The following is a 12151-nucleotide window of genomic DNA, read 5'->3' as shown; positions in this document are numbered from 1 at the left end:
AAAATTCTGAAAGTATTCAGATAAAAACTCCTCAGATGTGGGGCCGAAGAGATAGCATGGAGGTAAAGCGTTTGCCTTTCATGCAGGAGGTCATCGGTTCGAATCCCAGCGTCCCATATGGTCCCCCGTGCCTGCCAGGAGCAATTTCTGAGCATGGAGCCAGGAATAACCCCTGAGCACTGCCGGGTGTGACCCAAAAACCAAAAAAAAAAAAAAAAAAAACTCCTCAGATGTCTAGTACAGTAGGCATTCTGGACACTCTCTCTGTCTCTCTCTCACGAAAAGGAAATTGGTATATTGGGTGCTGAAGAAATAGTGCGGTGGGGGAGGTGGTGCCTTGCATGCAGTCAACCTGGGCTCAGTCATCAGCATCCCATAGGTACATACACAGACCCAACCATGCCAGGAGTAATTCCTGAGCATCTGTGTTATGCTCAAAACGACAAAAGGATGGCAGATCCTAGGACCGGAGAAATGGCCCAGTGGGCTGGAGCACAGATTTGTTTTTGTTTTGGGGACACAACCAGCTATTCCTAGTTCTGCGTTCAGACATCACTCCTGGCAGGTTTGGGGGACTATATGGGATGCTGGGAATCAAACCCAAGTCTGTCCTAGGTTTGCCCTACTACTATGCTATCTCTCTGGCCCCTGGAGCAGACTGCACGCAGGAGGCAAATTCAATCCCAGTCACCACATGGTGCCCTGAGCCCTGCCAAGAATGAGCTGGGAGGGCCCGGAGAGATAGCACAGCGGCGTTTGCCTTGCAAGCAGCCGATCCAGGACCAAAGGTGGTTGGTTTGAATCCCGGTATCCCATACGGTCCCCTGTGCCTGCCAGGAGCTATTTCTGAGCAGACAGCCAGGAGTAACCCCTGAGCACTGCTGGGTGTGGCCCCCCCACAAAAAAAAAAAAAAAAAAAAAGAATGAACTGGGAGTACCCAACCTGGAGTAGCCTGAGAACAAAACCCAAATGAAAATGAAGTGACACTGGCAACACAGAATCTTCATTCCCAGAGTGGCTAGAAGGTTCAGGAACATTCCTCTGCCTTTACCGCTCTGGTACAGACTGTTAAAATGATGAAAACACACTGATTTGGGCCCAAACTCATGTTCTATATTTTTGGAGGGTGGAAGGAGCCATAGGTAGGAGGAAGGGAAACTGAGGCAGGCCACAGGAGGTGGAATCCAGGTAGGGAAGGCGTTGGGCCTGGAGATCCTGGAGGCTCAGGGTATCAGGATTCCTGGTGTCACAGCATGAAAGGGACCTGCCCACAGCAGCCAGGAGCAGCTGGGACTGTGGTGGGCAGATGTCAGAGCGGCAGGACCTGCTTGTCCTAAGGGTCAGCATCCTTGGAGAGGTCAGGAGTAGGTAGGAGGACCCCATCATCATCGTTACGAAGGGACATCCACGGGACTGAGGGAAGAGAAGATGAATATGAGACATGATACAGCGGGGAGGGTGCTTGCAGTGTGTGTGGAGACCCTGGTTCCTTCCCCAGCACCTCCTATGGTCCCTTGCTTACTGCCTGGTGTACCCCAGCCCTGAACCTCAGTGTGCCCCTGAGCACCGCTAGGAGTGGCCCAAACCGTCCTCCAAAAAGAACAAAGCAGAGGGCCCGGAGAGATAGCACAGCGGCGTTTGCCTTGCAAGCAGCCGATCCAGGACCCAAGGTGGTTGGTTCGAATGCCGGTGTCCCATAGGGTCCCCCGTGCCTGCCAGGAGCTATTTCTTTTTTTTTTTTTTTTTTTTTTTTTTTTTTTTTTTTGGTTTTTGGGTCACACCTGGCAGTGCTCAGGGGTTATTCCTGGCTCCAGGCTCAGAAATTGCTCCTGGCAGGCACAGGGGACCATATGGGGCGCCGGGATTCGAACCGATGACCTCCTGCATGAAAGGCAAACGCCTTACCTCCATGCTATCTCTCCGGCCCCTGGGAGCTATTTCTGAGCAGACAGCCAGGAGTCACCCCTGAGCAACGCCGGGTGTGGCCCAAAAACCAAAAAAAATAAAATAAAAATAAAAAAGAACAAAGCAGAATTTCGGGACTGGATCCACAGGGCAGCAAGGAGGGTGCTTGCCTGGAACACCTGGGTTGTAGCCCCAGGAACCTGCATGGTCCCCTGAGCACCGCCAGGAGGAATTCCTGAGTGCAGAGCCAGGAGGAACCCCTGAGAATTGACAGACGTAACCACTCCGTCCCCAAAATATATTTTCTGATTCTCCTGGTCTCAAACTTCCCCTTCCCATCATGTTTTGTGCACATGCTTATCTATGTGAATAAAATAAAATCCTGAACCCACATGTGTATGTGTCTTTGTGAATATATGGTATAAATGTACATATATGAACAGGTACATGTTGTATGTTTCTGTCCCCAAATCAAAGTCTTTTTTTGTTTGGGGAGTTTGTTTTGTATTGGGGGCCACACCTGGTGGTGTTCTGGGGTTACTCCTGTCTTTGTGCTCAGGAATCACTCCTGATAGGCTTGGCGGAATATTTGGCGCACTTAGTCCATTGACGTAGAGAGAAATAATTGTCATGGGATTTAGTGTCATCTTTGTGTAGGAGTTTGATGTGTCTTTTGGTCTGTCTTTTCTTTTTTTTTTTTTTTTTTTTTTTTTTGTGGTTTTTGGGTCACACCCGGCAGTGCTCAGGGGTTATTCCTGGCTCCAGGCTCAGAAATTGCTCCTGGCAGGCACGGGAGGACCATATTTGGGACGCCGGGATTCGAACCGATGACCTCCTGCATGAGAGGCAAACGCCTTACCTCCATGCTATCTCTCCGGCCCCCTGTCTTTTCTTAAAGCAGACCTTTAAGTTTTTTTTTTTAAGGCTGGCTTTGAGTCTGTAAAGTTTGTTTTTTTCTTTTTTCTGGTTTTTGGGTCACACCCGGCGTTGCTCAGGGGTTACTCCTGGCTGTCTGCTCAGAAATAGCTCCTGGCAGGCACGGGGGACCCTATGGGACACCGGGATTCGAACCAACCACCTTTGGTCCTGGATCGGCTGCTTGCAAGGCAAACGCCGCTGTGCTATCTCTCCGGGCCCGAGTCTGTAAAGTTTCTAAGCTATTGTTTATCCATGAAACTATCTATGTTCAGGGGACTATTTGGGGTACCAGGAATCGAACCTTGGAGTTGGCTGCATGGAAGGCCAGTGCCCTCCCTACTGGACAATCTCTCCAGCCCTTCATTTCTTGGTTCTTATTCTTGGGTTACACCCAGCTGCATGCTCAGGAAATCACTCCTAGGGGTAAGCTTGGGGGATTCTATGAGGTGTTTGGGACCAAACCAGGGGATGCAAATGACTTAATCATCCTACAAGCCTATTTTTAATGGGGATTATTTGGGTCATACCCTGCTCAGGGCTACTCCTGACTATACTGGGGGGGTTAATTCCCAGCGATGTTGGGGATCAAAGCCAGGCTTCATGTGTGAAAACCCTATGCTCCAGTCCACTGAGCCTTCTTTCTACAACACCCCAAAATCTGAGCCTCTTCTCCCACTCCTGTTCTTCATGTATCCCACTTTTCCTCTGGATCTTTTCCTTTCTTTCCAGTTCTCTGCCCCCCAGCCCTTTCCTTTGGGGGATGTGTGTGTGTGCGTGTGTGTGTGTGTGTGTGTGTGTGTGTGTGTGTGTGTGTGCGTGCGTGTGTCTGTCTGTCTGTCTGTGTGTCTGTCTGTCTCTCTGTCTGTCTGTCTCTCTCGCTCTTTCTGCTTCCAGTCACATACCGGGGAGCCCGTTTCTCATCCTCCTCCACAACAGGGTTCCCCCAACAGCTGCGGCGATCAGCAGCAGGAATCCCACGACGAATCCCACCACGGACATCATGGACTTGGGGGGCATTTCTGCAAGCCAGAGAAGGAGGCGAGGGGCTCTGAGGTCAGTCCGCACCGGGGCCAGCGCCAATGGGGCGGAGTAGGGGGGCTTCTCTGTGCCTTCCCAGGCTCTAGACCCAAGCAAGAAGCAGCCTGGAGACCCCAAGACCACCTGGAGCTGCAGAGCCAGTGACAGAGTGGAGGTGCAGAAGCGGGGCAGTGCGTGGCGTGGTCAGTGGTGGACCAGGCAGGACCCAGGCAAGACAAAGGCGACCCTCAGACATCGAGGCAGCTTTCCCAGGGGTGGACCCACGGGTGGGCGAGACCAGCCCCTGCAGCAGGCCGGAGCGGGGTTAGAGCTGAGCGCGCCCTGGAAACAAGGGTGCACGGACAGTTGGCTAGCAGGGCGCAGAGTGCAGCCAGCAGAGCAGAGATCTGGGGCACCCCCTCACCCAGTTGCACCGTGAGCGGCTTCAGCAGCCCAGGGTGCTGCACCAGGCAGCTGTAATGCCGCTCGTCCCCACTCTTGACCGTGAGCGACGACCAGGCGTGGAAAGAGCCGTCACCGTTGGGCCCCAGGCCGCCCTCCCCGGAGCCGGCAGCCATCCCGTTGCGCACAAAACGCAGCTGCAGCTCCGGGGGGAAGAAGGAGAAGGCGACGCAGGTGAGGACCGAGAAGCCGGGGCTACCAGGACGGGCCTTCAGGCGCATGGACGGTGGCTCTGTAGAAAGATCACATGCACAAGAGAAACCTGAGTGGCCCCGTTGCACCCCCAGAGTCTGGCACAGTCCCCCCTACCTCCAGCCTGGTCACAGTGCTCAGGAGTCTACGAGGGCTCGCTCCTCACCACGAATGGCTAGTGGGGAGGGTTTGCCTTGCACAAAGCCGACCAGAGTTCAATCCCCGGCATCCCATATGGTCCCCTGAGCCTGCCAGGAGGGATTCCTGAGTACAGAGCCAGGAGGAACCCCTGAGCGCCACCGGATGTGGCCCAAAAAGCAGAGAGAGTGGTTTGGAGAGAAGGGACCAACCCTCGGCATCTCTCCCAGCCACACACACAGCTGACCAAGTCCTGCACTGGTCCCCGCCTGGGAGATGAGGGGGTCAGAATTATAAGTCCTTGAATTTATATTCTGATGAAGGGACACTCATTGTTATCCATCTAAGTGACAGGCAACCAAACTGGGGGAGTTTTTTCAGGAGGGACCCTACGTCGGACCCTCTACACATTTAAGACACAAATGTAAGGGCCCGGCTGATAATACAGCTGGGAGGACGCTTCCTTTGCACAAGGCAGACCCAAGTTTGGTCCTCGGCACCCCAAATAGTCCCCTGAGACTCTCAGGAGTGATGGTAACTGAATGGAGAGCCAGGAGTCACCCCTGAGTGTTGCCAGATGTGGCCCCAAAACAATAATAATAAAAAAAAATAATAAAACATAAGAAAGGGCCAGCGAGACACAATGGGGAAGGTACTTTTGCCTTGCATGCAACTGACCTGTTTTGTTGTTTTGTTTCCTGTTTGTGGGAGCCATATCCTGTGTGCTCAAGGTAACTCCTAGCTCTGCACTCTGCAATCGCTCTCGGCCATGCTCAGGGGACCATATGGGGATGCCGGGGAACAAATCTAACAAATCTGGGTTGGCTGTGTGTGTGTGGGCAAGGCAAACGTCCTCCCTACAGTACAATAGTTAAACAGTAGTTTTAGCCCTTGACAAGGGTTTTATTCCCAGCATTGCTTAGGGGGGAGCCTTGAGCACTGCAGAGGATGGCCCATAAAATCAAAGAAAAGGAAAGGGGGGGCCCGGAGAGATAGCATGGAGGTAAAGCGTTTGCCTTGCATGCAGAAGGTAAGTGGTTTGAATCCTGGCCTCCCATATGGTCCCCCAGCCTGCCAGGAGCAATTTCTGAGTGGAGAGCCAGGAGGAACCCCTGAGTCCTGCTGGATGTGACCCAAAAACCAAAAAGAAAAGAAAAGGAAAAGGAAAGAAAAGAAGAAAAAGGGCCAAAGAGATAGCACAGTGGGTAGGGAATTTGCCTTACACGCAGCTGGTCCAGGTTCAACCCCTGGCATTCCATAGGTCCCACCCCCCCCCCCCAGCACCACCAGGAGTGATTCCAGAGTGCAGAACCAGGAGTGAGTCTCCAGCATTGATGGGTGTGGCCCCAACCCCTCCCCCAAAATAAAAAGAAAAAAGGTCTTTTGTGGCTGTGTGGCTGAAATACCAACCCAGCCTGTGGTGTAACAAACAGCAGGAACTTATCTAGAAAAACAGATCAGGTTATCAGGTGGAGGCCTCAGGTTAGCTAACGACACCACACCACCACAAGGAAGAAAGTCTGACAGGGATTAATTTCTCAACAGCTGCAAGCAGAAGGCCTGAGCAGGCAGGTCTAACAGGTCGAACTTTGCCACAGGGGCCCCCAATTCCAACCACAGTTGGAGAGTGTGAGAACCAGCCCACTTGAGTGTAACTTCCAGTGGACAGGCAAAAAGGGTTCCAGAAGAGTAGAGCGATCCAGGGAGATGACCACTTTCTTCAAAGCAAAATGCTTAGGAAGGAAAAAAAAAAAGAAGGAAGGAAGGAAGGGACGGAGGGAGGGAGGGAGGGAGGAAGGAAGGAAGAAGAAGGAAGGGAGGGAGGGAAGGAGTAAGGAAGGACAGAGGGAAGGAAGGAAGGGAGATGGGAGGGAGGGAAGGAAGAAGGGAGGGTTGGAGGGAAGTAAGGAAGGAAGAAAGGAAGGGAGAAAGGACAGAAGGATAGAAGGAAGAAAGAAAGGGAGGGAGAAACAAAAGAAGAAAGGAAGGAAGGAAGGAAGGAAGGAAGGAAGGAAGGAAGGAAGGAAGGAAGGAAGGAAGGGGAAGGAAGGGAGGGAGGGAGGAAGAAAATAAGGAAGGAAGGAAGGAAGGGAGGGAAGGAGGGAGGAAGAAAGGAAGGAAGGGAGAGAGGGAAGGAGGAAGGAAGGAAGGAAGGAAGAGAGAGGGAGGGAGGAAGAAAGGAAGAGAGGGAGGGGGGAGGAAGGAAGGAAGGAAGGAAGAAAGAGGAAGGAAGGGAGGGAAGGAGGAAGGAAGGAAGGGAGGGAAGGAGGAAGGAAGGAAGGAAGGAAGAGGAAGGGAGGGAGGGAGGGAGGAAGGAAGGAAGAGGAAGGGAGGGAGGGAGGAAGGAAGAGGAAGGCATGAAGGGAGGGAGGGAGGAAGGAAGAGGAAGGCATGAAGGGAGGGAGGAAGGAAGGAAGAGGAAGGAAGGGAGGGAGGAAGGAAGAGGGAGGGAGGAAGGAAGGAAGAGGGAGGAAGGGAGGAAGGAGGAAGGGAGGGAAGGAAGGAAGGGAGGAAAGGAGGGAGGGAGGGAAGAAAGGAAGGAAGGGAGGGAGGAAAGGAGGGAGGGAGGGAGGGAAGGATGGAGGGAGGGAAACGAAGGAAGGATCGAACTGGGCGTGCAGACCCTCCCCCTACCCATTGTACTGGCTCTATGCACCCAAAAACTGATTCCTAAGATAACTGATGAAATGCTGGTGTCATTCCCTGTGGGCAGTTACAAGTTGGTCCTTGTGGTGTCAAACATCATAGGGGCCAGAGCCCATCCCTGACTGTCTCTCCTTCAGGCAGCGGCCAACACGGCCCACTGTGTGTGGGGTGAGGGGCAGCATCCACGGCCTGGGGAACGGAGACCCCGCCACCGGACCTGGAGTGGGGGTTGCGACAGCGGGTCAGGGGGAGCCCGGGCCCCAGGGGGCTCACCCTTCCACTCCAGGTTCCCGCGACCTATCTCCAGGTGGCTGAGCAGGCGCTGCGGGCAGGAGTAGAGCAGGAAGGTCTTCTCCTTGTTGAGGGTGTCGGGGTGCTCGGCCCACTTCTGCCTGATGGCCTCAGCCTCGGGCCAATCCCCCGTCCAGTTGCCCTCCTTGGGCGAAAACTGCATGAACTCCTCTCCGTTCAAGGCGAACTTGGCCACCGGCACCGACAAGTTGTTGGGGCCCAGCTCGCAGCCCAGCAGGCCCTGCAGGGTGAGGTTCTCTGGGGCCCCCCAGGCCTGTGAGTGGCTCCCCGCCGGCCCCAGCAGACCCAGCAGTCCGAGCCCCTGGCCTCCTCCCTCGGACCCGCCCCCGAGGCGTACCTGTCTTGTCCAGGACAGAAAGAGCGTCCAGGAACATTTTCTCTTTGACCCTCAGGTCTGTGGTCTCCTTCTCCCAGTACCAGGCCACCTGGTGCTCCCACACCCAGGCCCCGCAGGGCTCCGCCTGGGCCCGCTGGCTGTTGTAGCTCAGGTACTGCTGGGGGCCAAGCCAGCCCGAGACCCAGAAGGCAGGTGTCCCTGGTGCCGCATGGGACACGGCGGTGAAGTGGTAGAGGAGGGAGGGATGGTTCATGGCTGCAAAGAAGGGGTGAGGGTGGAACTGGGGACCGACCGGCTCACTGAGGAGACAGTTCCTGAAGGGGTGAAGGGAAGAGAGCCAAAGGGGAAGGGACCCAGAGACAGGAGACAGACACCAAGAGAGGGAGAGACAGAAACCCAGAGAAAGAGGACAGAGACTCAGAGACAGGGAAGCAGAGATGCAGAGACAGGGAAGCTGAGACCCAGAGACAGGGAGACAGAGACCCAGAGAAAGAGGACAGAGACCCAGAGATAGGCAGACAGAGACCCAGAGACAGGGAGGCAGAGACACTCAGAGATAGGGAGGCAAAGATCCAGAGACAGGGAGGCAGAGACCAAGAGATGGAGAGACAAAAACTCAGAGAAAGAGTAGGACAAAGACCCAGAGACAGGAGGACAGAGATCCAGAGATGGGAGGACAGAGATTCAGAGATGGAAGCAGAGACCCAGAGACAGGGAAACAGAGACCCAGAGACATGGAGACAGGGAAACAGAGACCCAGACACATGGAGACAGGGAAATAGAGACCCAGAGACATGGAGACATGGAGACAAAGAGGAGGACAGATGGGGCCGGGCGGTGGCGCTAGAGGTAAGGTGCCTGCCTTGTCTGCGCTAGCGTTGGACGGACCACGGTTCAATCCCCCGGTGTCCCATATGGTCCCCCAAGCCAGGAGCAACTTCTGAGCTCATAGCCAGGAGTAACCCCTGAGCGTTACTGGGTGTGGCCCCCCCAAAAAAAAAAAAAAAGAGGAGGACAGAGAGACCCAAAGACAGGAGGACAGAGACCAAGAGATGGAGGGACAGAAATTCAGAGAAAGAGAAGGCAGAGACAGGAGGACAGAGACCCAGAGAAGGGAGGACAGAGACAGGGAGACAGAGACCCAGAGACAGGCAGAGACCCAGAGAAAGAGGACAGAGACCCAGTGATAGGCAGAGACCCAGAGACAGGGAGACAAAGCGACAGAGACAGGGAGACAGACCCAGAGACAGGGAGACAGAAGAGGACAGAGATCCAGAGAAGGGAGGACAGAGACCCAGAGACAGGGAAGCAGAGACCCAGAGACAGGGAGACAGAGACCCAGAGACAGGGAGGCAGAGACACTCAGAGACAGGGAGGCAGAGATCCAGAGACAAGGAGGCAGAGACCAAGAGATGGAGGGACAAAAACTCAGAGAAAGAGTAGGACAAAGACCCAGAGACAGGAGGACAGAGATCCAGAGATGGGAGGACAGAGACTCAGAGATGGAAGCAGAGACCCAGAGACAGGGAAACAGAGACCCAGACACATGGAGACATGGAGACAGAAAGGAGGACAGAGAGACCCAAAGACAGGAGGACAGAGACCAAGAGATGGAGGGACAGAAATTCAGAGAAAGAGAAGGCAGAGACAGGAGGACAGAGACCCAGAGAAGGGAGGACAGAGACAGGGAGACAGAGACCCAGAGACAGGCAGAGACCCAGAGAAAAAGGACAGAGACCCAGAGACAGGGAGACAAAGCGACAGAGACAGGGAGACAGACCCAGAGACAGGGAGACAGAGAAGAGGACAGAGAAGGAAGAACAGAGACCCAGAGACAGTGAAGCAGAGACCCAGAGACAGGGAGACAGAGAGGACAGAGACCCGGAGAAAGAGGACAGAGAGACTCAGAGACAGGGAAGCAGAGACCCAGAGATAGGGAGACAGAGACCCAGAGAAACAGGACAGAGACCCAGAGACAGGGAGACAAAGCGACAGAGACAGGGAGACAGAACCCAGAGACAGGGAGATAGAGGCCGCCACCCCCACCCCTGACAGGACAGCAGCAGGGGTGTGTAAGGGGGAACCTCCTTACAGGCAAAGTGCCTGCAGGAACCAAACCACTTTTTCTGTTTTGCTTGCTTTTGGTCTTTCATTGTTTCAGGCCGCACCCGAACTTACTGCCAAAGGCTCCAGGAAGCCCAAGGGGCAGGGGGGGTGCGCTGGGGGGTCTAACCTGAGATTGCAATTCTCTCTGCACAGGCACTCAGGAAATGCCCACCCCAGGGACCCCAGACTGGGCAGAACAACTCAGGCGGTGGGGTGGGGCGGGTGCTGAGACCCTCCTGGGCACAAACCCCCCCAAGCAAGTAAGCAAGCAGGCCCCCCGGGGGCATCCTAGGTTCTGGGGCCCTCTCCCCTTACCTGCATCCAGGCTCCTGGACAAGAGGCAGAGCAGGAGGCCAAGCCCCCAGGGCCGAGGCCGGGGGTCCCCCATCCTGAGCCAGGCGGCCTGGGGAGGGACAGGGGCGCGTGACTCTGGGACCCCACCCGGGCCAGGGCCAGGGGGACAGGCCGGGCAGGGCTGGGCCAGGCAGGCGGAGCGCCCGGCCCCTAAGTGCCAACGGGCCCCGCCACCCACCCCGGGGCGACCTTTCGCCCCATGCACTCTCCAGCGTGGTTAATTAATGACCATGCACGGCCTGGTCCCCGTCTGGGGGCCGCCCCGGGACCCCTGGCCCGCGCACCCCAAAACCCTCCCCAGGAGGGAGCTCACAGCCGCCTCGGTTCCTTCCTCTGCAGCCGCCGGAGACCCCAGTTCCTCTCTCACATCCTGGCCGGGCTCCCCGCTCCGGGAATCCGCGCCCCGCCTCCCCCCAGCAGGCCCAGCCTGTTTGGCTGCGCTTGGAGACTTTTTCCCCCCTCTTTGGGTTCTTGGAGTTTGTGGTGTCAGCTGCTGTCATGGAAATGAAACTTCCACATTTGCTAGCTGGCCCCAGCCCCAGGCTAGGCCTGTTACTACTTCGTGTCATGTGGGCTGCAGAACCACCTCCACGCACCCCAAAAGCTGAACCCCAGAGACAGCACCCATTGTCTCCCCGTGGCACAACTTGGAGGGTGTTTGCCTTGCACGTGGCAGACCCTGGGTTCGAGCTTGAGCATCTCAGAGGGTATCTGAGCACTGCCAGGGATGAGCCCTGAGCACAGAGTTGAGGAGAGTAACCCTGTGGTCCCCCCAAAAACAAAACAAAACATAAAGCAAAAATAAAACAATTTCGTGGATCTCCAGCAACAGACTTGGCATGTTCTGTTCAAGCCTCAGCACTGTCTGGTCCATTAAGTATTTCAGGCACAGTCAGGAGGAACTTCCAGATCACATCTAAGTGTGCCCCCCCCAAAAAAAGAAATCAAAGGAAACAAAATACACCAGACAGACAGTGGCTACAAGGTCAGATATGACACTGAGGGCCAAAGTGAGGGCATCAGGCATAAGGGCTTGGCACCCCCAGGACAGCCCCATTTACACTACTCAACACCCCTTCTTTTGGGGGGGGATTTGGGTCACATCCGGCAGCACTCAGGGGTTCCTCTTGGCTCTACATTCAGAAATCGCTCCTGGCAGGCTCGAAGGACCATATGGGTGGCTGGGATTCGAACCACCGTCCTTCTGCATGCAAAGCAAATGCCCTACCTCCATCTATCTCTGGCCCCCTCAACACCCCCTTTTTAAACATTTTTTTCTTTTAGTTTTAGGGCCATACCTGGCGGCGCTCAGGGGTTACTCCTGGCTCTGTGCTCTGTACTCAGAAATTGCCCCTGCTAGGCTTGGGGAACCATATAGGATACCAGGGATTGGGGGCCGGTGTGGTGGCACTAGAGGTAAGATGCCTGCCTTGCCTGTGCTAGCCTAGGACGGACTGCGGTTCCATCCCCCGGCGTCTCATATGGTCCCCCAAGCCAGGAGCGATTTCTGAGCACATAGCCAGGAGTAACCCCTGAGCCTTACCGGGTGTGGCCCCCCCAAAAAAAATGGATACCAGAGATTGAACCCAGGTCCGTTCCAGGTCAGCAGTGTTCAAGGCAATTGCCCTACCGCTATGCTATCTATCGTTATCACTCTGGCCCCAACACCCCCCTTTTTTTCAGGTCACACCCAGCATTGTTCAGAGGTTCACTCCTGGTGGGCTCAGGGAGCCCTATGGGATGCCGGGGATTGAACTCAGGTC

General features: G+C 55.1%; 1 protein-coding gene across 2 annotated transcripts; it reads right to left on the bottom strand.

Moving 5' to 3' along the window:
• Positions 1–1092: 1092 nt before the first annotated feature.
• On the bottom strand, positions 1093–10781 carry FCGRT (Fc gamma receptor and transporter). 2 transcript variants are annotated; one of them, XM_049786201.1, is made up of 7 exons: positions 10673–10781; positions 10350–10437; positions 7929–8183; positions 7553–7828; positions 4266–4535; positions 3727–3843; positions 1093–1414 (listed from the first exon to the last, which is right to left on the bottom strand). In XM_049786201.1, the coding sequence occupies exons 2-7, from the start codon at positions 10420–10422 to the stop codon at positions 1335–1337; spliced, it is 1071 nt and encodes a 356-aa protein (XP_049642158.1). In that variant the 5' UTR covers positions 10423–10437; positions 10673–10781; the 3' UTR covers positions 1093–1334. The 2 variants fall into 2 exon arrangements, with proteins under 2 accessions (XP_049642158.1, XP_049642157.1); XM_049786200.1 differs by having other exon boundaries at positions 10702–10781.
• Between the last annotated feature and the right edge of the window lie 1370 nt (positions 10782–12151).

The sequence above is a fragment of the Suncus etruscus genome, chromosome 14, assembly GCF_024139225.1.
Source record: "Suncus etruscus isolate mSunEtr1 chromosome 14, mSunEtr1.pri.cur, whole genome shotgun sequence".
Lineage (NCBI taxonomy): Eukaryota > Metazoa > Chordata > Mammalia > Eulipotyphla > Soricidae > Suncus > Suncus etruscus.
This window is presented reverse-complemented; position numbering and strand designations above follow the sequence as displayed.